The 26,356-nt window shown below is 37.8% G+C and overlaps 4 protein-coding genes and 1 long non-coding RNA gene across 5 annotated transcripts; 2 read left to right on the forward strand and 3 right to left on the reverse strand.

The window, feature by feature from the left end:
- Positions 1-4,639: 4,639 nt before the first annotated feature.
- On the reverse strand, positions 4,640-7,554 carry LOC149040351 (uncharacterized). Its single transcript, XR_016179741.1, has 4 exons — positions 7,385-7,554; positions 6,805-7,008; positions 5,840-6,153; positions 4,640-5,605 (listed from the first exon to the last, which is right to left on the reverse strand). It is a non-coding gene; the product is annotated as an uncharacterized LOC149040351 (long non-coding RNA).
- Positions 7,555-7,613: 59 nt separating this feature from the next.
- LOC149040352 (solute carrier family 49 member 4-like) lies at positions 7,614-12,515 on the forward strand. Its single transcript, XM_089182338.1, has 3 exons — positions 7,614-8,010; positions 9,435-10,119; positions 11,225-12,515. Exons 1-3 carry the CDS (start codon positions 7,689-7,691, stop codon positions 11,631-11,633), a joined length of 1,416 nt encoding a protein of 471 aa, XP_089038464.1. The 5' UTR covers positions 7,614-7,688; the 3' UTR covers positions 11,634-12,515.
- LOC113671422 (uncharacterized) lies at positions 12,515-16,114 on the reverse strand. Its single transcript, XM_089182343.1, has 5 exons — positions 15,917-16,114; positions 15,596-15,636; positions 14,805-14,853; positions 14,074-14,154; positions 12,515-13,639 (listed from the first exon to the last, which is right to left on the reverse strand). The coding sequence occupies exons 1-5, from the start codon at positions 16,019-16,021 to the stop codon at positions 13,538-13,540; spliced, it is 378 nt and encodes a 125-aa protein (XP_089038469.1). The 5' UTR covers positions 16,022-16,114; the 3' UTR covers positions 12,515-13,537.
- Positions 16,115-16,505: 391 nt separating this feature from the next.
- Positions 16,506-21,760, reverse strand: LOC113682167 (RING finger protein 32). The gene is made up of 9 exons (XM_089182340.1): positions 21,598-21,760; positions 21,284-21,494; positions 20,382-20,524; positions 19,601-19,633; positions 19,174-19,298; positions 18,570-18,678; positions 18,000-18,112; positions 17,755-17,818; positions 16,506-17,427 (listed from the first exon to the last, which is right to left on the reverse strand). Exons 1-9 carry the CDS (start codon positions 21,652-21,654, stop codon positions 17,212-17,214), a joined length of 1,071 nt encoding a protein of 356 aa, XP_089038466.1. The 5' UTR covers positions 21,655-21,760; the 3' UTR covers positions 16,506-17,211.
- LOC113682168 (translin) lies at positions 21,758-26,253 on the forward strand. Its single transcript, XM_089182341.1, has 6 exons — positions 21,758-21,938; positions 22,754-22,844; positions 23,305-23,404; positions 24,156-24,271; positions 24,667-24,749; positions 25,364-26,253. Exons 1-6 carry the CDS (start codon positions 21,831-21,833, stop codon positions 25,646-25,648), a joined length of 783 nt encoding a protein of 260 aa, XP_089038467.1. The 5' UTR covers positions 21,758-21,830; the 3' UTR covers positions 25,649-26,253.
- Positions 26,254-26,356: the final 103 nt, after the last annotated feature.

Raw genomic sequence — 26,356 nt, forward strand, 5'->3', positions numbered from 1 at the left:
ACCAAAACTGAGTTTTTACGACAGAAACACAGTCCGACGATACCTTTAATCTATCCCTGTCAGTTGAGTTCACCTACGATCTACTTGTAACCACGAAACTTAATGTCAACTTCATTTCAGCTTATGATAGAACAAGAATGTACCCTCCATAACTTGTAATGACGCAAAACAAACCCTGTCTATAGATTCAAACGAAGTTTGCTTAAAGTTTTGAACAAATATAAGCAGAAAGCATGCACAGAAGACGTGTGACCGAAATATTACGTAAAATGCTGTCCTCAAAGCCCTGTGCCAATGGAGGCCCTGTGCCATAACGGAGAGCATAATGGCGGTCACGTTTTGCTGTAGCTCCAAGGCTCAAAGAGGTTTTCTACTTTTAGGCTTGGTTTTAACACATCTAAATGTCATCCATAATGCAGCTAAGTATCCTCTTCATCAGTACACTACCTTGATTGTACCAGAAACACTAAGTACTGCAATTGAGGGCGTTATTTGTCTTCGGACTCCTGCCGGCGACAACAACTTCAAGCCCGCGACTTCTGGCGGTTTTTGTAAACGCAAGGGTTCCTGGAGTTCATGCAGAGTTTTGTACTATGCAAACTCTGTGGCTACTACACAGATACTTTTACTTTCTGGTGATGTAGAGCTAAATCCTGGATGGCGAGGCATATCTACGGAAGGTGAAGATTATTTACTCAACTTTGCGAGTGAAATCAACCGTGGCTCAAATAATTTCAGTATAGCACAATTGAATGTTCGAAGCTTGAGGAATAAGATGGATGAAATCAAGCTATTACTTAAAGTGTGTCGTTTCGACATTTTAGCAATTACCGAAACATTTTTAGACGCGAGAATATCGAACAAGCAACTACATGTGGATAACTATAAGATTGTTAGAAGGGACAGAAATACGGGACAGGATGGAGGTGGCTGCTTGATTTACATTGCGAGCCATATTTGTTATTCAAGGCTCAAATCCCTAAAGCCCCCTGATGTTGAATTAATCTGGATCAAAATTATGCATAATTCGTCTGCGTTGATATTAGGAAATTGTTATCGACCTCCTTCTGACTTCCAGTTCTACGAACGATTTTGTGATTGTCTGGAGAAAATGTGGCTTAGGCACAGGAATGTGGTGCTTGTCGGTGATTTTAACTCGGACTATTTTCGTAGCTACAAGGGTGTTACATCATACGCCGGTAGAAGATTACAAGATATACTCCAGCAATTCAGCTATAGCGTAATGAACGATAGGAGCCAGCCAACAAGAGTTACAAGTGAGACAAAAACACTGATTGACTTGGTTATTACCAGCAAGCCGGAGATTATCAAAGGAACTATTAAAACAACTGAGTTGGGAATCTCAGATCATAAGCTGGTTCTTGCTACAATATGGTCCAAAATAAAAAGGCCGCCTCCAAAGATAGTCAGGGCCCGCACCTTCAAAAGATTTGATCAAGCTACTTTTGTGAAGGATATCGAGAGTGCCCCGTGGTCAGTATGTTCAGTGTTTAACGATCCAGACGATTGCTATTGGGCGTGGTTACGCATATTCAAAGATATCTGTCAGGTGCATGCGCCTTACAGGGAAGTTAAAATTAGGAGCGTCTCGGTACCTTGGATAACACCGCAAATACGGCACTTGATGAATAAACGTTTCAAAATGCTTAAAATGGCACAACGTCTGGGTGATCCAGACCTGTGGGCTGAGTATTTGGAGTTGCGGAATAGAGTGACACGGGAAGTGAGGCTTTCTAAGAGCAGATACTATTTGGAACTGTTCAATGAAGTGAAGGATTGTAAATCCTACTGGAGACTGGTAAAAAATGCGACAAACGGCAAATCGATTACCCCGATATTAGGGATCAGGAATGCGGATGGAAAAGTTGTCACCTCCGATCTGGACAAAGCGAACATACTTAATGAACATTTCTCAACTATAGGCGAAAAACTGGCCAACGAATTGCCGAATACCAACTCGACACAAAGTAACGTTCATGTATCTACCGTCGCGCCTTGTGTTATGAACATAAATTTATCGCAGGAGGTTATTGTTAGTTCGATGGCTAAGTTGAGAGCCGATAAAGCCTCTGGGCACGACAGAGTTGCTCCAAAACTTTTAAAGCTTGCCGGTGACTCAATTATTCCATCTTTATTGTCTGTTTTTCAAATAAGCGCCACCTGCAACAGTGTACCGGCTACTTGGAAGGCTGCAAACATCTCAGCTCTCTACAAAAGTGACGATGAAACCGTTAAGCAAAATTACAGGCCTATCTCGCTATTAAGTGTGCCAGGAAAACTGATGGAGTCTATGGTGGCGTCAACTATTACCACGCATGTCACTGAACAAGGACTTGGGAACCCTCACCAGTGGGCGTATAAAAAAGGTCATTCCACCGAGCTGTTGTTAGTGAAAATAACGGATGACTGGAGACAAGCGATCGACAAGAAACATGTTGTAGGCGTGGTTTTTGTAGACTTTCGTAAGGCGTTTGACGCAATTCCCCACTCCATTCTGCTCCGAAAACTTCAAAGTCTTGGTGTAGCTGGGGACTTGTGGTGTTGGATAAGAGATTACCTCTCTGGAAGAACGCAAGTAACGACGATTAATGGGTGTCAATCTCAAGCTATGCCAGTTACTTTTGGTGTACCTCAAGGGTCGGTGCTGGGCCCTACCCTGTTTTCCATCTTCTGTAATGATCTGCCCAATATTACTGAGGGAATAGATGGTGACCCACAGCTTCACATGTACGCAGACGATACCACCGTCTATGTCTCAGCTCCGACCTATGATCTGGTGGCCTCCAAGTTGAATGAAGTACTAGCAAGGCTATATACATGGTGTTGCGAGAACTGTCTCACTCCACATCCCACCAAGACGGAATGTATATTGCTTGGTGGACGCGGAAAATTTACTGGGCCAAAACAAGCTATTAAGATGGGTGATTATGTTGTCGGGGAGGTTGTTTCTGCAAGATGCCTAGGTGTTCAGATAGATAATGCTCTTAAATGGGATCATCATGTACCGGAATTAGCTAAGTCATATACGCAGAAGTTGAATTTACTTAAATCCTTGTATTTCCTTCCTATACAGGCAAGAATTGATTTCTATTTTAAGGTTATTCTGCCGTCTGTGACATATGGTATGTTAGTTTGGGGCTCTTGTGGTCGAGTATTTTTCTCAAGCTTAGAATCTATACATGTTAGAGCGGCGAAAATAATATTTAACTTGGATTGGTGTACTCCAAGCAAGGAGGTTCTTGCCACAGTAAAATGGAATACCTTAGAGATTATGTATGAGAAACGATTACTAATCTTAGCGCATCAGGCTTATTATAATCTTTTGCCACGTCCTATGAGCCGTCACTTTGAAAAGTATGTAAGTAGCTACGACTTCAGGAGGAAAATGACATTTAAGTTACCTAGACCTAAGACCGATATGGTCAAGAAATCATGCTCATACAAGTCAATTACTCGGTGGAACGCTCTGGAAAATCAAATGAGATCAATTCAAGACGTTGACGCTTTTAAAAAGTCACTCAAGTGTATTTTTAAGCCACGTATGTTATAATGATGTACTATGTAGAATTTTTATTGTTGAAAATATGTAGAAATCTTACATTAGTCTTCTTATAATTAGTTAGGAATTTAGTTTTATTGGATTTAGTTAGGAATTTAGTTTTATTGTCCGTACACGACCACATCAGCTTTTGCTGAATTTTTTATCGTGTTTAAATAAATGCTGTTGTTGTTGTTGTTGTTGTTGTTGTTGAGGCAAAGAGATGTGAACGTTTCATTTAACGGCCGAGGAAGCCAATGGCTAGAACAATACCGGCCTTTCTTTCGGTGTCCACTAGTGACAGTGCAGTTTTTTGTAACGGGGCGAAAAGTTACCTCAACTACTTGAAAAAGATCAAAGTGTGCCACTGATCGATAATCACCTACTTTGACTATTTCACTGTTAAGTACGATTTGATTAAAGAGAAGCTGTCTCATCTCTGACATTAAAACTTCCTTTTGACTGTTACCTCTGTTGCAGAAAGACACTCTCTTGAACAGTATAATATGGCCCAAAATTTCCTTCATCGTGTTATTTCCCCAAAACACGTAATTTTTTAAGTACAGATTTTCTGAAGTAACAAATCTGAAAAAACAGTCAAACTTTACTATGGTATAATTGATAATGTAAGAGCAAAAAACTGTAAAAGTCACCACTCGGCAGACCATGAACGAAGACTTAAGGCTCAATCAACGATTTCAGTGATTCAATCGACCATCACGTATTATGTTTATTTCAGCTTGTTTCAAAAAACCTGTTGTTTCAAAACCTGTTGCTTAACAGCAAAAAATGAGTGTGGTAGCGTCCACTTTTCCAGTTATAGGTGGTGAACTGCTCTCTAATATTAAGAGAACTTGCGCAAATTGCAGCACATACACCTCTCAAATGGTCAACTAAGGTATTAAAAAGTCGATGAATTTTTGAGAGAGGAAAACTTGTCAGCGGTATTTACGATCTCAATATAATAGTGCCTCACCAAAAAGATCCATGGTAATTTCCATGTAAAACCATTTACGCGTAAAAATCGTTTCAAACACCCTTGGCCAAAACGAGTCCATGGAATTTTCCATGTACACATAATGCTCATCAGTATCAAATATTTTTTAATCAAAACGGGTACATGGAAATATTCATGTAATACTCATTTATGCGCGAAAAACAGTAGGTAGTTTCAAACATTCTTGATCAAAACGGGGACATGGAAATATCCATGTAATACTAATTTATGCGTTAAAAATAGTATTTTCAAACATTCTTGACCAAAACGGGGACATAGAAATATCCATGTAATACTCATTTACCCGTACTAAAAAGTTGCTTCAAACATTTTTGAACAATTTAAACGCGGGTACATGGAAATTTCTTTGTAATATACTTTTACGATTTCAATGTGATAGCGCCTCACTGAAATGATCTATGGAAAATTTCCACCTAATACTCCTTCCCGTATACAAAACAGTATCAAATATTTCTAACCAAAACGGTTACATGGGAATATCCATGTAATACTCATTAACGCGTAGAAAAATAGTTTCAAACATTCTTGAACAATTTAAACGCGGATACGTGGAAATTTCCATTAAGTACTCAATCACTTCTACGAAGTAATTACAAACATTTTACGCTAAAGTGGGTCCGTGCGAGTGTCTTTGTTATACTCTTCTGATATTCATGTGTGCAAAAAAAGTATCAAACATTCTTTGGTAAGTGTCTTAATAGGGTAATGGCTTCTACGGCTAACCGTTATATTTTTTTCCATTTTACGGCAACGTTAAATTTCTTCCCAAAGAACGGACGATAAAAATTTGTCAATCTTTTTGCATGACGTCTAAATTTGTTGGCCTTTTTACGGCTAACGGTTAACCCCATTGAAACCCCAAAGATATATTGATAAATTCAAAACTTTCACTTAAACAATTCTTTCGACGAAGTGATCATAAATCTCCATCCGGTACAACTCGTCTTGCTAGGAAATATGTATACCCGTCGTTATCTTTGGACCCTGATCCCTCACATGCCAAACGGCTCACGGCTACAGCTTCTCTCCTAAAACAAGAAACAGGCCTCTCGTTATCATATACGGATAACGAATTTATGTTAAGTTGAACGGATGGTTTTAGGCAGGAATTTACTGAAACACATAAAAACAAGAAACAAACCAGTTATTACCCATTGACATTCCTAAAAGTTGTTTTAACTGGAGATAACTGTGACTTATTAGCTATGTCTCAATTCCTTCAGGAATTCAGTAACCGCACTATGGCACAGAAAATACATAACTTGAATATATGAGTTTCCAAACTCTAATATAATCCCTCTTGGAGGCACGAAAGCTTCATGACGTGCTGCATAAAGTCCGCCTCATTGTCAGCCACGAACCAATTGGTGCATGGCACTTTTTGATGATGGGCCAACAAAAATTACATAAGTCTTTTAGACGACGTCCGTCTGTCCAACCCCAGCTGTTCACCAAACTGAGAGATGCTGCTTGTCTGGACTCTTATGTCAAATTTTTGGTATGTCAGGAAGACTCATTCTAATGTCAGCAGGAGACTGGCTCCTCTAGCCTGCTGAGTAAGATATTCAAGAGACTCCTACAAAGGATGGCAGTATTAGATGCTTTTATCACTTATCCCGTATCAATATAAGTTGATTAAGTTCACCTTTGAATTTATAACTGAACTGCAGTAATACCTCTATTCAGTTGTCTTCTGTACCCTAAATTCATTATTCAAAATCAAATGGCACAGCATAACATTACAAAATATAACAGAAATGATTAATTACACTCTGGCTATATAAATTGGTTGTATTACAAATTAACCCCTTCCACCCTAACATCAGTATGCATATTCTCCATACTGTTCCCTATACATTCCCTTGGGTGCTGATGAGGAGAATTTGTTTCATAATCCACAGCTTATCTTGTTGGTGACCATTTCCATTATTCTCATGACCTAACCTTTTCATTCAAGGGTGATATTGTAAGGAGAAATTAGATGGTAGTCACTCTTAGGGGTTAGAAGGTTAAGAGAATAAAGTTTTTTGGCACGTCTTTCTTCTGCATCTCTGTAAAATGATCTCTACTTTTTTGATCAGATGTAAAGCTTAACAACTTGGAAGGGTTACAAAAGAGTGTGAAAGTAATAATATTGATTAAAATAACTGAGTAAATAAATAAATAAATAAACAAAATGTTGCTTTGTATTTCATAACAAAATCTTCTGTACAGATATAAAACTAACCTGTAAACAAAATGACCTCCATGTACTTGTACTTGATATCATCTGGATCTTCTGTCTGCATAGCCTGCATGGCTGCTCTTCTGTGGTTGCCATCAATCACCTCCAATTATTTAACTCCAAGGGAAGAATATTTAAACTGGTGGTTCTTTCACTGTGCCATCTAAATTAGTTTGGTGTTGCACAGCATCACAAGAAGTTTTCCAACTGAAAATGAAGGAATCAAGATATTTTTAACACACAAAGTTAAAAAATTAAGTCGGTTATTTACTCAAAGAGTTTTTCGTCTTCCAAAGATTCACTGCTGCCAAGATACTGACTCGTTGTAACTCGTAGTAAATTTGTGATGTTACATTTCTAGAGTCACTAAAGCAACAGGAAAATTTCCCACACCCACACACACACCCACACGCACACCCACTCAAGGTAAACAAGTCAGACAGTTATGATTACTCACAGCTAATCAAAAAGTACAAGGTTTCGGTCATTTTCTTTAACGCGAAATTCCCACAAATGAAAAAATTCTCCTTCTGTTCGTGTCTCTGAACGATCGGATGGACTGTTTATTCGCGAAGCAACTCACTTGAAACTGCTGACTGATCGCTCTTTCCATGATGCTTCACAGCAAATGAACACTCTTCTTCACCAACCTCAACCTCAAGTGTGAGAATTAACTTTGGATGACAATTTTCCAACGTCTGCAAGCAAATATTTTCAGTTCACGATAAATAAAATACTGATGCCATGTTACTTGCCCCAGTCTCCTACTTCATTCACTTAGAGCGTTTTGGGACCTAGCGGTTACTCAAAACAAAACTCGAGGATACCCTGCGTGGGATCAGGGGAGCGTGGCCCCCAGGAACGAGATTCTCACCGGGTGTGCAAAAATGGAGGACAGCGAAAGCAGGAGGCCTTTGCACGATGATGATATTGTCAGTCCTGATAGGCAGACAGATGTTGAAAACAAAGAAATATCATCATCGAACGAAAGAACATGCAAAGTATACAAAAGGCGATGGTATGTGCTGTTCGTGTTCACGGTAACCTCGATGGTATCGAACATGATGTGGAACACTTGGGGTCCTATCCAAAGATCATGTCGGCTTGTGTTCGGTTGGGAAAAATGGACAGTTCTCTTGCTGTCATCACTGGGAGCGATCGGTCCTATCATGGGTGCTTTCCCTTCAACGTGGCTGATGGATACGAAAGGTATTTTGCTCCATAAATAACATGCATTTAAAAAATTCAATAGAAGAAAACCTTCAGCCTATGTTTTTATATGAATTGTTTACAATCTTGCGCCCACATGTAAAGGTGTTATAATCGTTTCATCGTTTACCGAGGAACAAGATATTTAATTTTGAGATAATAGGGGAAAATCATCGAAATGCCAAGCAAGAGTAACCCGACATAAAAACTGAAAATCCCTAAGCAATTAATATGTATTTATGAATGTTAGAATCTCTTTCGTAATTTTTGAAGAGGGCATATCAATTGCTTATTTACTTCCGCGACGATTTTGGTGAGTACATAACTGAGTTTAATAGAGTTTTGTCCTCAAGTTTGTGTAAGTGTATGGCTCCCTCAAAAACGTCAATATCAATGTCATCGTTCTTAATGTCACGCTGAACTTTTTTAATGTTCCTGGAGTCTCTTAAACTGAATAGAGCAGATTGCAAAAGCGCAAACAAACTTGAGCTGTTGCCCAGGAGATGGCTGTGGAATATTGCTCTTCTTTCTCTGAGGTAATGAGCTCTGAAATTTCTCTTCATATTTATTGATTTTGATCAGATGAGGATTTTATTGATTCTCAACCCTGGGTTCCAAGTCATCCATGTATTGACATTTTCTGTACAAAAGAACCTAATTGGACTAATGTTGAATGAGAAGTTGACAGGCTTAAAAAAAAGGGGGCCTAGACCATTTCAGGTCCTCTCTCTCAACTCTCCACAAATTATTTTCATTGTAGAAAATTTGTTCCTCTACCATAAGTGTTACATTTTTTTTTAGCCATTCTTAAACCCTTTACACCCTAACATCAGTATACATATTCTCCTTACTTTTCTATATACATTTCTTAAGGTGCTGACAAGGAGAATGTGTTTTATTTTATATAATAAGCTCAGTTATGCATGCATTCTGATTGGTTCTCTCTTATGATCTATTGGAGGACAGATGTATAGATGACATCATCATTGAAACTTTTTTTTAATTCTTTATTATATAATAAAAATAGATTCCAAGTTGCCATGTGTCTGTTCAGTAATAGATCACAGAGGATGTCAAAATGTGGTAAGAACATCAGTGACACACTCGGCTGTGCCTCGTGTGCCACTTTTTTGTTCTTACCACATTTTGGCGTCATCTGTGATCTATTACTGAAGAGATGCATGGCAACTTGGAGTCTATTTGTTAAATAGATAGCTTCTTTAGTTGGTGATCAATTTTCCTTATATTCTTGTGACGTTAATGTATGATTAGGGGTAATAATATTAAAAGGAGAAATTAGGTGCCAGTCACTCTAAGTCAGGTCAAAGGGTTGAGCCTTGCAAGAAGCACATTCCCCCAAATGGATTTCTGTTAATTCATGATTTTATTAAATTTGACTGTTATTATGTATTCCTTCTTTGCAGGTTTAAGGTTATCTGTTCAGGTCACATCTACAATGCTTCTGGTTGGGAAAGTAATTCAAGTGATTCCTTTTTGTGACCTCACAGTAAGAACTGTCATAATTTTCATTGGCCATCTTATAGCAATGCTGCCAAGCTTTATACCAAATGGAGCCCCACCCTTGGTGTCAACAACTTGGTTTCCTCCAAGTGAACGCACAACTGCTACAGCCATTGGTACCCTGGCCGCTAATTTTGGAGCTGCCCTGGCTTTCTTTATTGGACCCACAATGATACCTGAGACAAATGATACCTTTGAGGGTAACAAGCATAATTTGACAGACAAGGATGTTAAGTTCATTGAGGGCAGACTCATGGATTACTTCTATGTACAGATTGGAATTGCAGCATTTCTTTTTTTGTGTGTTACCATCTATTTTCCTTCTAAGCCACCTCTTCCTCCAAGTATAACACAATTAACAAGAAAACAAACCAAAATTGGATATGTAGAAGGAATTAAAATGCTGATAACCAATTGGTCCTATTGGTTGTTGATCTTTGTTTTTGCAGCATCATTTGGCATCTATTCTGGTTGGTCATCAGTTTTAGACCTTGCTGTTCAGCCTTTTAAAATTGATGAGAAAACTTCTGGATTGCTGGGAACTGGTGGAAGTTTAGCTGGAATTGTTTCTGGAATTATTATTGCAAGGTAAAAACCTTGTTTTTGTAAGGTTATATTTTATTATTTACAGGTTATTCTGGTTCTGCTATTTGCTAATCTCAATCCTTTCAACCTTACTACACCACATTCACTGTTACATGTTTCCTTGTACTGCATTTTCCACAAACTACAAAGATTGTCCATGTCACTGTGCATTTTCTTTCTCAGCATGTAAACAAAAAGACACATTTCAGGAAAAGCCCATATAACCTGTTAAAACACTACATTATGACATTATGAGTTGAGCATATAACAAAATTTACATTCCATGCTGCCATGCATCTTCTCAGTAAGAGACTTGCATTAGATTAGGTTCAAATACCATATGGTAAGGGATAGAACCATTAGCAAGTGTGATCGGGGTGGGAAGGGGTGAAAGGCTAGTAGAGTAAAAGCCAAAAAAAAAGTCCTAGTAAATTTTGAAGAAATATTTTTAATCTTAGGTAGATAAAGAAAAGAAATCTTGCACTCCCTTTGAAGATTTTCACCCCTTATCACTTTTTTAATGGTACAACAGGGGGGTTGGAATCTCTTTATGTTTAACCCTCTAACTCCAAGGTCTCATAGTTAATTCTCCCCTCTTGCTGCTACACAATTCCCTGTGAATTAGTTACAAGAATATGGTGAAAGATCAAGATAAAAACTTCTTCCTGATGAGTTTTAGTATTCTCATTAACTGTTTGCTAGAATACACATGGATATCATAGGGAGAAGTTACATGTTAATCACTTCTGGGAGTTAACCCAAAGGTTTATAATGCTTATAATTATATGGCAAGAGAGTCCTGAGGTGAATCTGAACATTCTGATTGGTTTTTACTCAGTTGGGATTTTTTCATTTGGACTAAATACAAGCCAGGAAACAGTCATAAGCCTTCTACATTTGTTGATAAAAGCCAGAAAATTCAAAAGAAACAAGTTTGCTACTTGTGTCATATAATTAGATACTTCCTAATCTCGTTTGCTCTAGCTGTACAGGGTAATATTGGCCGTCATTTTTGTACGGCTCTTGGGTAGTAACTAAGTCGGTAACAAAGAAGTTAATTATTACAATTGGTTATCTTTTGTCACAAGTCTCTTTCCTTTGTTGTCAGGTCGGCAGATATCATAAAGCGGTGGACTAAGGAAATCCTTGTGGGTCTTCTCACTGGCACTACTATAATGCAGCTGATCTTCACTCTGACCTGTTCTCAAATCTTGCCCTTTTCCCAGGAGCTTTTATTTGCTTCAATTATCTGCAGTGGGTTGTTTTTTAACTGCACAATTCCACTTCTGTTTGAGCTTATTATGGAGTGTGTTTACCCTGTGGGGGAGGGGACATCTGCCGGCATAGGCCTTGTTCTGGGTAATACAGTTATATTTGTGTTTGATGCAGCCTTCATGTTTCCCATGTCTAATGTCCAATGGATGAACTGGGTCAGTGTAGGTGGCATTGCAGTTTGTGTTCCTCTGCTTCTAGCCTATAAGAGTCAATATCGAAGGCTTGATGTGGACACTGATTGAATGAACCACCACCACCATTCTAAACTATAATCAGTTCCTCCTTTTTGGGAAATCCGTTGTGCAAATAATTGATGTTGGGGCAGCACTTGGAACTTTGGAAGTGAGGTGCATGCCTTGAATTTTTTTCTTTTTTTTTTTTCTTTTACCATAAAGAAGGGAAAAAGAAGGATTGCTCATAGTCTACAGTCTTCCACTCAGAAGCTGCTTGATCATTTTTGAGTGGTTAAAAGTATTTATATACATTTCAATATATTTCTCAATATTTGATAAAGATCTTAGGTGGAAAAGTTGAAAATTTAGTTTTCACATAGAACAACTTGGTAGAGTCAACCCATGGGAAAAAAATTTAAATTTTTTTTTCTTTTGGGTCACTAAGACGTGTGATGGAAGGTGCAAAGTACCCAGAGATTTGGTTGATATTTTTAGGAATATTTTCAGTTTTTGATACTTACTAAATACAAGTGAATTTGAAAACAAATATGTATTTGTATATTAATACATATTTTTCTATATTTCACGAAGACCTTAGGTTGAAAAGTTGAAAATTGAGTTTCTACATAAAACGACTTGGTAGAGTTAATCTATGGGCAAGTATTTTGTTTTTTTTTCTTTTTTGGTCACTTAAATGCATGATGGAAGGTACAAAGTAACCAGAGATTTGGTCGATCTATTGAGGAATATTTTCAATTTTTGGTACTTATTAAGTACAAGGAAGTTTGGAAACAGAAAAATACCAACATGGTTAAACCAACTGTACCAGGAAAAATAAAAAAACTTTTAGATTGTAAAATAATGTTTTGTTTAAAAGACAATTAAGTTGGTATGTTGGAGACATTAAAATGGGCAGACAAACAAGGTAAATAAAGGTTGTAAAAAATATAATATGTAAAATATCAGTTTATTTCTTTCCTTTACAAAAAAAATGGTCAGAAATTATACTCCTTATGCCCAATTTTGTCTTATCTTCAGCTTGGAGGTGAAAAGTGCTTGTTATTCACCTCCAAACTAGCTGATCAGGGTGTGTGAAAAGCATTATTTATTAGTGTGGTATCTACTAATACTCATAACACTGCATATGCCCATGTTTGCAGACCTTGCTATCTCCTCTGCTGCATCTCAATGCATCAGTGGTGCAGAGTGGTCTGCTCAAGCATCAGTAGTACTACCCCCCTTCCCTCCCCTCCCCTGCCCAATGCATTTGACACTCGACAATCCACTATTCATGGGGACTTTGTCTAATCGGATCAATATCAGTATCTGGGCAACTGCCCACCTACCCCTCCCCTAACTCAACAACAGTCAATTGACAACAACTTAAGGTTAATGTTGGGTTAGGGGAGGGGTAGGTGGGCAGTTGCCCAGATACTGATATTGATCCGTCTAATCAGCAGCAGAAGGAAACCTGGCTGTCAATCATGCAATCATGTAACACAACCTGCAGCAAAAGTCAGGTAAAGAAGCCATTCTCAATCGATTACCAACGGTATTATTTTTTTCCGCACGGTCCTAATAACGTAAGGGAGGAGGGGGATGGGCAAACACATAGTGTGGAATGACGAGAAGGGGCTGGGTCACACTTCACGCCAGAGAAATAACCTTTCGTCCGCTTCTTGTTGCATATTGAGGAGATGTCGCTCTTTGATGGGGGAGGAACAGTTGGTTAATAGTCTTTTCGCAAGGAAGCCCTTCGGAGATATGTTGACCTCTGGATTTGACCGTTAAGATTCTCAATAAACCATAATACTCTAGTTCGTTTTCGTCTTACGGGTTTGAGAAAAAAATCTCGGTTATTTACTTTGAAGCTATCTAATGATATAATAACATGTAGTAATAAGACGATTGATGATAGATCTAACTTATAAGCCAAAGGTGCGCGGAATCTTTTTAACAACGCTAAAGTAGGCTTAAATTCTTTTCTTGTAGAAGGCTTTTCCGAAACCATTGAGCTCTTTCTCGTATTGGATATTTTCCTCTGTTAACAACTTTTTAAGTCGAGCACGGCGAATCTGTAGAAGAGAAGAGATACATCAAACATTCAAACAAAGAAACGAAATGACTGAATCAGCGAAAAATAAGTAAACGAGACGAGAAGTTTAAAATAATCACGGCAGAGGGCTGGAGCTCATTCGCCAGAAGCAGCTTTACTATTTGAATATAGGTATGCATGTTGTCCATTCCATGCTCTGGGAGTTTTCTGTGGTACTATATAGGATAATTTGTCTGAGAACTAAGGTTTTTTTAAGTTGGTGATTATTTAATTAACCATTCTAAGGGGTTAACTGGTTTAAAAAGGACCATACGTACCGTGAAACACACACTATATGTTTCAGTGGCATACTTTTCGGAAAACGAAAAAGCAAGAAATCATTAAGTTGGCGACAGCATGTGAGCGAGAAAGGAATTTTTTTCTTGCAGTTCATACAACAATGTAGAAACATACTTTTATGAATTGTTCGTTGGCCATCTTTAGTTCATCGTAGGCAAGCTCTTTTTCGCTTTTCTGGCGCCGCTTTTCACTGTCCTACAACAGATTACGTCAGTTAAGGAATTTTTTTTGTCACTTTTTGGAACACCTGTGATCAAATGTTCCTTTTTCAAGAGCGGAAAGCTAGCTAGCAGTGACTAACCCGTGACCAGAGTGTGACAGGGTGTGAATGTAAAGCAACTCGTAAATTGAGAAACATTTTCCTTTTTTTGGATGTACACTCAACCACAAACTACGGTGCAATTGCAGGAGTAGGAATAATACGAAAGAAGAGGCGGAAAGATTGGAGAAAGTTGTGGACTGTTTTCCCAACTTCGTTTTCAGCTCGCTTTTCCCTACTCCCTCGTTTAAATATTGAATTTCTGAAGCTTTGCTACTTGATTTTCAATCTCGGGTTGGGGTGTGAGGTGCAGTGCATTACATTACTACAACGACCTTTTCCCCTACCCTTCCCCTCAGGTACCTTTCCAAGACACACAACAAACGAACATCCTTTACATCCATAAGTGAAGGAGGAACAAAGCTAGTAACCGGTAACCAGTACCAATCCCCCGGCCCGCGTAATGCACTCATATCTAGCGTCTGTGGGTTTCCCTTTTTAGAGAACGGGTCGGAACATAGGAAGTTTTATGATAACTGCTAAAAATTCAATTGAGTTTGATATACCTGACAAAGGCTTGCCTTACCTCTTCAAGAGAACTGAACCACCTTGCTCTTTCCAGTTCACTTGAAACTCTAAAAAAGAAATCGGTAAAGTTAGGAGAACGACTGACTGAAAACAGGAAAAAATTGGAGCATTGAAACTGTGCGGAGCTTATGTGGCAAGATATAGAAATTCTGCCAATGTGGGCATTTCACTTCAAAGGAAACGTTTTACATGCATTATGTTTAATTTTTCCTAAACGTCCCATGACGGTAGTAGTTTAGTAACCTCATCGTCTTGTGTCGGTGAGCGACGCTGGCTATCGCGAAATTAATTAAGTTTAGTGTGTGAAAGTCGTTTTCTGGAAAAAGGCGACTAAAAATCTTCCATCTCAACAAACTCCCGCGTTCACTTTTTTTTTTTCAAGGTGGTAGGTTTCTAAAGAAACTGCGGTGCTGCCTCGGTGGGAGAGTATAGCAGTGTAATTTAGTATTATCAACTGAGATAATAACGTAAATTAGCCACCACAGAGAGTTTCAAAGCTGACGTTTCGAGCGTTTGTCCTTCGTCAGAGCGATAGACTAACGCTCGATGGGATGAAGGAGCGCTCAGACGAGAGGCTAACGCTCGAAATTTCAGCTTTGAAACTCTTTACGGTAGCTGATTTATGTTATCAGCTCAGTTGATAATGCTTAGTTACCTTTTTTTAACACCTACATGCTTGTCTAATTCACTTAAAGACCTCAAATGACCAGAAATTAATTACGATGTTATAATCCAGGACTTACAAGGCGTTGGAAACATTATTCAGGAAACATATTGAAAATTACTCACAAGTTTTCAACCTCTGTTCTATGCGCGATTTTTTCATCTGTCTATTAACAAATCAAGGTAACAGCAGTAATTAGTGGTGAAACTGACCTAGATTTCCAGTCTCAGGTAATTGAGATAATTTCACTTTTAAATAGATCGATATCTTACCGAATGACAAAGTCTGGTATCTAGGAGTATATATCTTTTCTATACTACCACTATCACAGACAGTTTTGACAGAAATTTAAGTTGCCTTTCTGAGAGAAACTAACAGAAACACGAGCAGTTTCAGTTATATCAAACAGAATAAGTAACCGTTAGTTTGTCCCCTAATAGTTTTACCTCAATCCTCGATTTCTGCAGAGTTAGTGCTTTTTGTAGCATCTTTGCGTTCGGATTGCGTACTTCATATCTGTAACTCGTCGCAAACAGTCTGTCGTCGGACATTTTGCGTCGACCTTGCAGTACTTCTATCAATTACTTCGTTATTGTAAAACTAGCACGTTTACTGTTTGTAAACCACACAGCGAGATGTTGCCATGGTGAGATGTATATTCAAACACTTAGGTAGGCATTGTTGGTCATTGTTATGTAAACACGTGGTTTTATAGTTGAGTTGACAAAAGGTAATAAGCACTGGTTGGTTTTATTGAAATATCAAGGGTCAATTGAATTCGCTAAACAAACACTTCCGAAATCAAGGACCGTGGAATACATAATTAATTAATTTTGATTGTAATAAATATGGTTTCAGTTTTAGGGAAACAATCTACAGAGCGTGGCAAAAGGAAATATCTCCGTTAAGACTTATTCGGTGGATTCTCAACTACACTGCATGCTATTTTTGTCACAATTTCGTTTTCTACAGGAAAACAAAACCCGCTTCTACTAATCGATCATATACAAAGTTAATGAACAGTTTTCATCACTAATTTGCACAGTATTTATCTTTATTTGCACAGTACTTCTCTGTGTCTTTCTCCGCACGAGAAGAACAAACTGTTTTAATTGGTCAGTTATTTTAGCACATTTACGTTAGTTATATATTTCTATCTGCCGTCTCAGGAGACTCACGATGCTAAGAACTGGAAGTATTAAGTTACAAAGCTGGCTCGATTCCCGGCTATTGCTCTAGTACAAGTAACGTCCACCGTCAAGCTTTAAACTTTCGATATATGCCCCCTCTTCGTTTTGTTTTTGGTCCGAGTTTTTTCGTGAAGAGGAGGTTTAAGGAAACTCAATGAGAATCTTCAAGCATTGTTTCCTGAACAAATGCTTCTTCAATTAAATTCACCGTCTATAAGCAACTTCATAATGTTACAATGTTACAATTTTTCATATATTCTTAGTTATATTTATAATTTTCTCATATTGTAAAGTTACACGTTTGTTGTTCCTGATTTATTAAAGACAGATTATTATTATTATTATTATTATCATTATTATTATTATCATTATTATTATTATTGACTGCGTGGTATTATAGTGGGGAACCATTCAAAAGTCACATTAAGTCCTGCGTTTACTATAAAATAATTTAATACGAGAAATTGTTCTAAACGTCCTCTCCAAGTTATACAAGTTATTTCCTAGAGTCTATGATCGTCCTGTGTAAAAGAGTTTCCTTTTTATGGCCTCTACATTATCTTCTTGTGGTAAGAAGACCGACAAACAGGACACACGCGGCGTTTTTCAAAGGAAAATTCTTCAAAAGCCTGCAGACATGTGGCATGGAACACGTGTGAACAAGACAGAAGAACAGTGGGCCGTGATGAAGGGTTTTTCCGGTACAGTCCTTGGTCAGTGAGTGGCATGATACAGATCGGACAGTCAGTGACACTTCTCTGAACGGCCTGAGAGTGGAAAAAACGAGCGTTAAACCTAATATCAGCATCAATATTCTCCATACCCTTCTCGATACATTTTCTTTGGTATTGACATGGAGAATTCCTTAACACTTGAAAAACTTCTCAGGTTGGTGATCACTTTCGTTATTCTCATGATCTTAATGAATGATTCAGTAGTATTACTGAAACGAGAAATTAGATGCAGGTCACTCTCCGGGTTTGAAGGTTGAACAGAGAGCGGTTGACCAGCAATAACAACAAAGGGCAAAAATGACATCCGTTACGCTCTATCGAGCACGAGAGAGACCGGACACTTTTACTGATTGAACATACTTGAAGTTGGACTTGATCCCAGTCTGTCTCGGTTGATGTGTCTTCACTGTTTTCGTTCAATTGTCTAGGGAATTAATAAACGCCTTCCATAAGATAAAACTAAAAGCAGTAAAATTAATAACAAAGTAGGTAAGTTTGCGAGAGGTTCCACATATGAAGTCGATTCGAGCTGGGGGGGGGGGGGAGGGGGGGCAGAAAAAAGGGAGGGATGGGGTGGGCACTTTACATCTGAGTTGTGTGCATACCTCATCGTGTCACGACTAGCGGCTATGGATTGGTCGATCTCCAACAACAAATTATCAACACTCTGGTTACTAGCTTCCATTGATTGAAGGAGACGGTCGGTGATATCTTGAAACTGGAATAAGAATATTGCAGAGACGTTAAAAAACCATCCTAAATGACTAAATTTTAAAATCCGTTTGATATATAAACGGACTTCTGTTTGCGTAAATGAAAGGTGAAAAAAGCAGCCTAGGCCTTTTGTGTTCCTGTCTATTCTAAATAATTTTCCCTGCACGACAAATTGAAAAAAAAAAACTATATTTGTTAAAAAGAGTGCAGCTGAAAAAAATTCAAGCCTCGACGGGATTCGAACGAGTGTCTCCTAAACCCAAGTTTGGTGCTCCCACTAACTGAACAAAACAGGTGCATATTGAGAGTGAGGCAAAATGTTGTAGCTTAATTGTTTCGTCACTATCAAGGATGAATTGGTGTGAATTAGAGGGAAAGAAACACTGACTGATGGGGTCTATCTATTGATGGCACAATTCGGTTAAATAAATTCCAAAAAACACGAAGTAACAGGTAAATACCTTGTTTTCGTAAAACTTCTTTCTAAGTTTGGGGTCTTTTGGTGGCACTGTTTGCCTTAACCTCTTGTACCACTGCCGCACAATGTAGCCACGCCAGGCAGACTGTATCCTGATTGGTGATCAAAAGCAAGACAGTTAGTACTGAGACTGAACGAAAAAGGTTATGTTAAATAAATATTATACAAGTTTCTGTGATTAATGAGTAAAATGAACGAATCAATACATAGTATTTGAATTTAAAGGAGAAGTATGTTATAAAAATGTTTTTTTGGGCGATTGATAAGTGCAGAGGACATCATAGTGCTGAAAACCTTGAAAGGTTAAGGTAACTCTTGTGCTAAAATAACGGCTGTGGAAGCCTTCATTTGGAATTTATGAACAGAATTCAGCAGTGACCATTGTGTCTGCACTTGCACCATCTCCAGAAGCTGTTTGGTTTCTACCATTTGCTTAGAATTCTGATGAGTCATGTGTGAGCACATTGAAAAAGATTTTTTGTCAAGTGACCATCAGAGGGATCAAACTGTCAATCTGTCACTAAAAACTGCTCAGAATGCAAAGACTGAGGTGCTGAAGCCATTACTATGTGAGATCAAACAAGTACTTTGTTGCACATTTCTCTCTGTACTCCTTGGCACCTTCATGGATAATCCTTCTTTGGTACTGTTCTTTTCTACACATGGGACAAGATTTGCGCCCAGAAAACTTTTCAAATGCTTCAAGACAAGTCTAAAAGGCATAATTAAGGTAAATATTAGTATACTACAATTCCTTCGACATTCATGAACCTGATGTTAACATGTAGTTTATTCATGCCTGACTGGCTTTTCCTTGAGTCTCACAAAAACATTTGCAAAATAATATTTCTGGTTTTGACACTTTCTTGATTTTCTCTGTGAAATACCTTCAGTGTATCTTTAGATGAACATTCCAAAATTTTTTAAAGGAAAATACAAGCTCAGTTTTTGCATGTGTAATAAAAATGATATTCATAGAAAGCTTCATGTGATTGCAATATTCTCAAAACCTACCCTATGAAAAACATGACTGCATGACAACAAAACCTAAAATTCAAGAAAATGTACATTTTTAATATATCACCCATTTCAACTATATTAGATATCATCAAGTAATCATACATGAAGCAAAACTCTACGGCATAAAGTTTTAACTCTTTAACTCCCAAGATCTGATTGTTAATTCTCCCCTCTAGCTGCAACACATTTCCTTGTAAATTAGTTATGAGAGCTTGGTGCTTGATCAAGATAGCAGCTTCTATCAGATAAGTTTGAGTATTCTCATTTCCTGTTTGCTGAATAATGTATGGATATTACAGGGAGAAGTTTCATGTTAATCACTTCTGGGAATTAAAGGGTTAAGAAAAACAGCAGGTTTAAATTCCAAAATGCTTCAGGGATAAGAAGTCAGTACATCACAACTATGAAATACTACAATAAGTTTTTTAGGAGCATATAAATTAGGACAAAAATTTGCTTACAAACTCTTCAGCAATTAGATTTGGCTTGTCATAGCTTTTGCAAAACTTATAGTCTCAAAAACTGTGGCATCTTTCCTATCACCTTTGTTCCTTCTGATTATAAATTATTATCAGAGAGTACTTTTATATTTCTAAAGTGCTAAGACTCTTAATTATTGTAAAACATGTACTCTGTCAAAGAGAAAAGTTATGAGATAATTATAACTTACAATAAGTATTAAATAAATGTATGAATGAGATTGTCAACATGTATGTCTGTGACAGTCTGTGTAATACATTATAGCATGGTTCACCTAGGAAATAACACACATTACCTGCTGTTGTAAACCAAAGTCTTCTTTGCAGATTACACATGGCTGACTAGAATCCTGTCTTTCATTGGATTTCTTCTTAACCTCTTTCCATTCTTTGTCCGTCAGAAGAAGTCCTGGAGCCTCAACAAGGCCAAGTTTCTGAGCTAAGAAGTTTGTTGCCATTACTAGATGTCAACTTTATTTGGAATTCTTGCCAACCCAGCAACAAGTTCTCAGTAATTCAAATGTAAAATCAATTAGCTACAGTAGCAAGTACATGTAAAACCTTAACAAAAGCACAATCCTGTGGATTGCCAGCTTTTAGGGCACTTCAAGAATAACTTCATTGAATGCTTGTTAAAGATGATGTAGTGTGTTTAATTCTCAGGTGTGAGGTACATGTATAGTGGCCAGTCCTTGCTATATACATTTATGGCTTTGAGGTGATCTTACATGAGCACAGGTTGTCAAGTCCATGCCAACATCAACAGACAGTAAACTAGTTACCAGTTTTACCCATGAAGTGTCATAAGGTATTGTTTGAGTGAATAAGACACCTGTTGTGGTCAGAATGTCCTAGTTGTATAAGTATGCACAGGAAATCCAAGCTTACTCACTGAGCCTCAGTAAACAAGTAAAGTTGTGAACACTCTTACATGCCTATGTTTCTGTCCAAAGCAAAGGGCAAAGGGCAAATGACAAGGCAGGGAAACTAAAACAGACCTAATAGTTATAAATCAATCGAGAAAACTCACATAATTCAGAGGAAGTGAAGAAAAAAGCCAGTTTAGTTTGCTTTACTAAAAGGAGTTAATATGTTGCCTATTATATATAAGTGCACAACGTAAATACATTTACATATTTGTGTAGGCTGGTTGTGCCAGCTTGGGTGACCTGTGGTATACATCAATATTCAGTCATACCTAGGGTAAGGGGTGGTGGTTTTGGATCGAGAACGTACTCTTTCTTGTCCTGATCGTCTTTGGCATCACGGTTTACAACGGCCTTGGTTGTCCTCTTTTTAGATGCAGTTGGTAAACTATGGTTGATTTTCTTTTTCTTGAATGGATCTTGGAGGGAAAGGGAGCGAGTCATATGGTCTTGAAGAGCTACAGCAGCAAGAGCCACACTTGACTGAAAATAGTTCATGGATACAGATTGATGACTTTTTCAGTTTTGAAGATTCCTCTAAATGTAAAATGTTATAAATTTGAATATCACCGAAACAAGAACATACCGAATTGCTTCCTGACTTATTTGTTGATAGTTTTTGTGGCCTCGTGTTTGCCATCATGCAAAAACCGTCTTTTGTTAATAAATGAAGTCACAGATTCGGGAAAAGAAGATGAAACTTTGACAAACCATATCGGTTGGCAAGGACGCCATTTTGAAATCGCAACAAATGTGCATACATGTGCAAGCAAATTAGGCAGAATACCGCTGTACAGCATATTACGAGCACTCAACAAAATGGAGGCTAAACAAAGGGACACGACAATGAACTCAGAAGGAAATACTGTTATACCCCTCTTTGCGTCATTCCAAGATTACTTGTCCAATGACCAAGAGATAAGAGAGGTAAGCTTTTCGAAGGTCTCGCTGTCTCAGGGAACTTTGATGTTTAACTTTATTTTGTGGAAAAGTGTTGTAAGTTAAAGCAAATCAATAACTGATGCGCACGTGCTTAGTAATAAAGTTGGTGTTGTAAGCTGTTCCAGGCTATATGTTATATATTTTACTTCTCCTATTGCCATAGAAATACAAAGAATTACTCGTCAGAAAAATTGTTGTTTTGAAGATTTGGTTGGTTTTTCAGATTAGTTAGCCTCTAAATCGGGAATCCGCATGACCTGGGTTTTTAATGCCTTTGACAACACTTTGACCATTAAGAGTGACTTGCATCTAATTACTCTATCACCCTGAATCAAACATTAAGGTCACGTGAACAAAGGAAATGACTACCAACTTAAGAGGCTCGTAAGGTCCTTTCAGACCTTGCAAAATGTATAATATTATGGAGAACATGGGTTAATAAAAAACTAACTGGGAAGGGGGAAACTACATGAATATCAAGAATTTAAGGGTGGAAATTTGATTTTTCAAGTTCAATTGAACAACCAGTCTGCAGAGTATGCTAAATGCATGCATGATCTTTTCCATGCTATTACTTCAGAAACATAGCTTTTCTACTCACGAGCTGTATCTTTGCATGCATGAGTCCATGGAGCTGTTTCTAGCATGATCTGCAGACTTCTTTTTAATAAGAAATACCACTAGCAAGCCAGAGATGATACATTATAAGACATCCATGTAAGATAATGAAAATGTTCAGTTTTTAAAACAAATATTTTCTAGTGAACTTGCAGCACTGTTTGCAAATTCCCCTTTTTTAGGAAATCAAAACAGTGACTAGAGACTTGGAACAGTCTGCAAGAGAAATACTGGCTGTTTTGCAAGCAGTGCATCAATCCCCAGGCCCAGAAGGTATCTTGATTTGCTTATTTTGTTTCAATATTGTCAAGTAGATATTTCTTGTATTATGAAGAAGGTGATCAGAATAGCATCATTTCTTTTTTGTTATTTATACTTGAACTTTGGTGAAATTTAACCTGACAGGAATGGTTTTCATAGGATAAAATACCTCTTGACAGAGTTTGTTAGGGCTGTTCTGCTCACAGACCTTGGTTGTGACATATGGACCTTGCACTGTGAGCAGTAGATACTTTTTGTTGTAGAGCCAAATATTTCCCCTACTGCCCCACTGCTCAGTCAATGGGTACTAATTCTTGGAACATGGTATTGTGTGATAAGGACATGTAAATGTTATATCCTTTTTTGTAGAAATTAAGAATTTATTTTTGTTTATTAACATCTTATTGTCAGTCTAATGATGTATACCAACAGTTCAGGGAGAATTTTGGATTTATTTTACTCTTTCATCCAGCCATAGAGAAGATTTGTGCAAAAAGCAGGGAAATGTTGACTACAGTGAAGTCTCAATACAAAAATCTTGTGGAGAAAATACCTTCTGGTCAGTATTACAGGTCAGTCATATGACAGGCAGGGCTTATTAAGTAAAGACTTAACCTTTGCCCTGTGGGAAATATGGAATTAAAAACAGAGGAAATTTCTTAGGCGGACAACTGTAATCAGCTGTCACAACATGAAGTGTATTTTTTCACATGCATCATTTAAGGGTAACCATAGTGGAAAGACACTCACTCTGGTACACTGCATTTGATTTTTCTCATCTTGAGACTCACATTGCATATTCTTTAGCATAGGTGTCATTTTTAATATAGTTTTTATTTCCATTTATTTGTTATCTTTCCTCTCAAAATCTGAAGAGCACAAATAAAGGATTGTTGTTGCTGTTGCTGTGATATATTTTAGGACAATCCATACTTGATTGTTTCTTTTACCTCCTGACTTTTCACTCCATGTAGAATTTAACGTCATTCATTGTTGTTGTTGTCGTTTTCGTTGTTCTATCGTTCTCGTTATATCCTTGTCCTTCCCTTTTCCTAATCTTCTTAGTCTCTTTAATTTCCTGAAGCCTTAAAATATCCTCAAGGACAACTGGATATTGTTATTAGGCCTCTTGGAAAGGATACAGAATTCCATTCCTTAGAGTTAAAGACACTCGTGATCGCTGCTTTTAGGCTACTGTTCACATTTATCTATAATAAGAACAAAACTTAAAGAGGATAGCTCCAATGTAAAATGTAACACTGATGTTAATTAGATATAGGCCCTCACTACATGTTATCCTTGTTCGTATCAATTTCGTTGCAGATTCTGTGATCACTGGCGCTTTACTAGCCAAAGGTTTGCCTTTCTTGGTGGTTTTATTGTGTACCTGGAGAGTGAACGACTCATCACTCGGCTAGAATTAGCAGAAATGCTTGGAGGTAGGTGACTGTGATTCAGACCTGTAAGGGATGGTTCACGTGTGCGACCCGAGTGTTCTTGCAGATGCAAACGACATTTACAGGTCGAACGCAGATGCGAGAAAGCTAAGATTAAATTTTACTTGCGATGGACTGGCATTGCATCCACGTGGAGAAACAGTACTCCTAGTCCGACTTCATGCTACAGAATAAGCACAGGCTGGATGAGCCATTTTGTTCGAGTGCACAGTTTATCCTTGCTGCAATTTTGCCCACGACATATTTGCATCACGGAAATGGCTCAATACATAGGATTGAACTGAGGAACTCCAAATTTCAAATAAAGTCCCTGAAATTACATAGCCACAGTTTATTCTTAATCTTTGCTAATTATGTGTTTATGCTTGTCCTTGTAGTTCAAGTAGACAGAACAACGGATGGTTTTCATATCGATCTGGATGATTTTCTCACCGGCCTTCTTCTACTTGCTAATGAGATGGTTAGTCTTATAAGTTTCTCAAAATTGTATTTGACTGGTGTGGGACACTTCATTTTTTAGCGCATCCTAAGGAGTTAGGGGCTATTCTCTGACAAAACCCTAGCCGGAAAAGTATCTGCTTTTAAATATACCTCGTAAAAAAAAAGGCAAAAGCCTTTGAATTTTCTTCTGCGTATAATTAATATTCCTGCCATTTTAAGGGATAGAGCAGAAGAAGGAACGTCACAACATGTATATAGAGTTTGCTTGCAACTTCGTGGAAAATACATGTATTATAAAACACTATTAATTTTCACTTTGAATTTAAAAGGAAAATAGGACTATGTTGATCTCCACAATAGATATATTTTGAAAAACACCAATCCCATATAAAGTCAAGTTGAATTTTCAGTACAACTTTCAAAAGAAAGAGTCTGTCAGGGTTCATGTTCATGATTGTCATGTACTGATATGTTGTCTCCTTTTGTAGCGTCTGTTCTGCGATGATTTTAATACATTACTTAAAGTTGATAAACTCGTTAAGGCCACTTTAATTTTCAAAACTGATTCAGATACATTTAAAATGTGCATTCAGTTCGTCTTCCCTCCATCTCACTGATTTTGTTTTGTTCCAGTCACGGTTTGCAGTGAACAGTGTCACATCAGCCGACTATGGCCGGCCTTTCCGAATAGCTGCCTTTGTGGCTGAACTAGACGCCGGCTTCAGACTTTTGAACCTTAAAAATGACTCTCTTAGAAAAAAATTTGATGGACTCAAATATGATCTGAAGAAAATCGAGGAAGTCGTGTATGATCTGACCATTAGGGGACTCAAACCGTCTTCAGAAGAGGCGGATCGACAAGAGATTTCCGACAACAAAGCCGGGTTAGATGTAGGATCTCCTCCGGGCGAAAAGTAAGCTCGTTTGCTTTGGTGGAGAGTTGTGATCTTCTCAGTCTGTTTTGTTTGATGAGTACCGCACACGAATTATTTAAAAGAGATGAAGGCTACGACTGGCGTTTGGATATTTGGGAATGATCTGCAATGGAGTGCAAATTGTCGAAGCAAAGAAGGCCGATTTAGATATTGCGTTAATTGAAATTCATCCTGAAAGCAAAAACTATGTCTTCAGTTTGTCTCTGTTTTCAATCCCTGTCGTTTGTGGTTTCAAATTTGTTGGGAACCTTTTTCGATATTGTGAAAGTAATTAGTCGGTATTTAAGAGTTGAAGGGAATAGCTGGTAAACTTGTCCAAAATAACCAAAGTTCTGATGAATGGATAAGAAGATTGGACAGAGAAGGAAAAAAGTTTGGATTAAATAATCAGTAATAAATTAGAACAAAGAAATTACACAGAAATTGGTATTGCTGATTAGCATGTGAGGCTGCTTGGCATTTCTCAGAGGTGACTATCGTCGACTCATAAACGAGGGGAATGTACCAGATTACGCAGATGATACAATGGGGTGTACAAACCATGAAAAGGCGGCCATATCTGTGTATTAAATTGAATTTAACTCTTCATCTAGTGCATACTATTTCTTTTCTTTCAATTCAATTTTAGGATTGTTCATCAAACATTTCCCTCTTTCCTTTCAAAATTAAAACGCATTGTTTTCCTTAATCT

Source organism: Pocillopora damicornis, chromosome 9 (assembly GCF_964200805.1).
Source record: "Pocillopora damicornis chromosome 9, jaPocDami1.2, whole genome shotgun sequence".
Lineage (NCBI taxonomy): Eukaryota > Metazoa > Cnidaria > Anthozoa > Scleractinia > Pocilloporidae > Pocillopora > Pocillopora damicornis.

What these genes read in the sequence shown, in the direction of transcription:
- LOC149040352 (XM_089182338.1), top strand. Translation starts at nt 7,689, where the DNA reads ATGGAGGACAGCGAAAGCAGGAGGCCTTTGCACGATGATGATATTGTC. An exon ending in GTGGCTGATGGATACGAAAG is followed by an intron (nt 8,011 to 9,434) that starts GTATTTTGCTCC and finishes CCTTCTTTGCAG; the next exon opens with GTTTAAGGTTATCTGTTCAG. An exon ending in TCTGGAATTATTATTGCAAG is followed by an intron (nt 10,120 to 11,224) that starts GTAAAAACCTTG and finishes CTTTGTTGTCAG; the next exon opens with GTCGGCAGATATCATAAAGC.
- LOC113671422 (XM_089182343.1), bottom strand. Translation starts at nt 16,021, where the DNA reads ATGTCCGACGACAGACTGTTTGCGACGAGTTACAGATATGAAGTACGC. An exon ending in TGCAGAAATCGAGGATTGAG is followed by an intron (nt 15,637 to 15,916) that starts GTAAAACTATTA and finishes ATTTGTTAATAG; the next exon opens with ACAGATGAAAAAATCGCGCA. An exon ending in GGTTCAGTTCTCTTGAAGAG is followed by an intron (nt 14,155 to 14,804) that starts GTAAGGCAAGCC and finishes AATCTGTTGTAG; the next exon opens with GACAGTGAAAAGCGGCGCCA.
- LOC113682167 (XM_089182340.1), bottom strand. Translation starts at nt 21,654, where the DNA reads ATGATGGCAAACACGAGGCCACAAAAACTATCAACAAATAAGTCAGGA. An exon ending in ACTTTGGTTTACAACAGCAG is followed by an intron (nt 19,634 to 20,381) that starts GTAATGTGTGTT and finishes CTTGAATTTTAG; the next exon opens with GTTTTGTTGTCATGCAGTCA. An exon ending in GCTAGTCGTGACACGATGAG is followed by an intron (nt 17,819 to 17,999) that starts GTATGCACACAA and finishes TTAATTCCCTAG; the next exon opens with ACAATTGAACGAAAACAGTG.
- LOC113682168 (XM_089182341.1), top strand. Translation starts at nt 21,831, where the DNA reads ATGGAGGCTAAACAAAGGGACACGACAATGAACTCAGAAGGAAATACT. An exon ending in TCAATCCCCAGGCCCAGAAG is followed by an intron (nt 22,845 to 23,304) that starts GTATCTTGATTT and finishes TCTTTCATCCAG; the next exon opens with CCATAGAGAAGATTTGTGCA. An exon ending in ATTAGCAGAAATGCTTGGAG is followed by an intron (nt 24,272 to 24,666) that starts GTAGGTGACTGT and finishes TTGTCCTTGTAG; the next exon opens with TTCAAGTAGACAGAACAACG.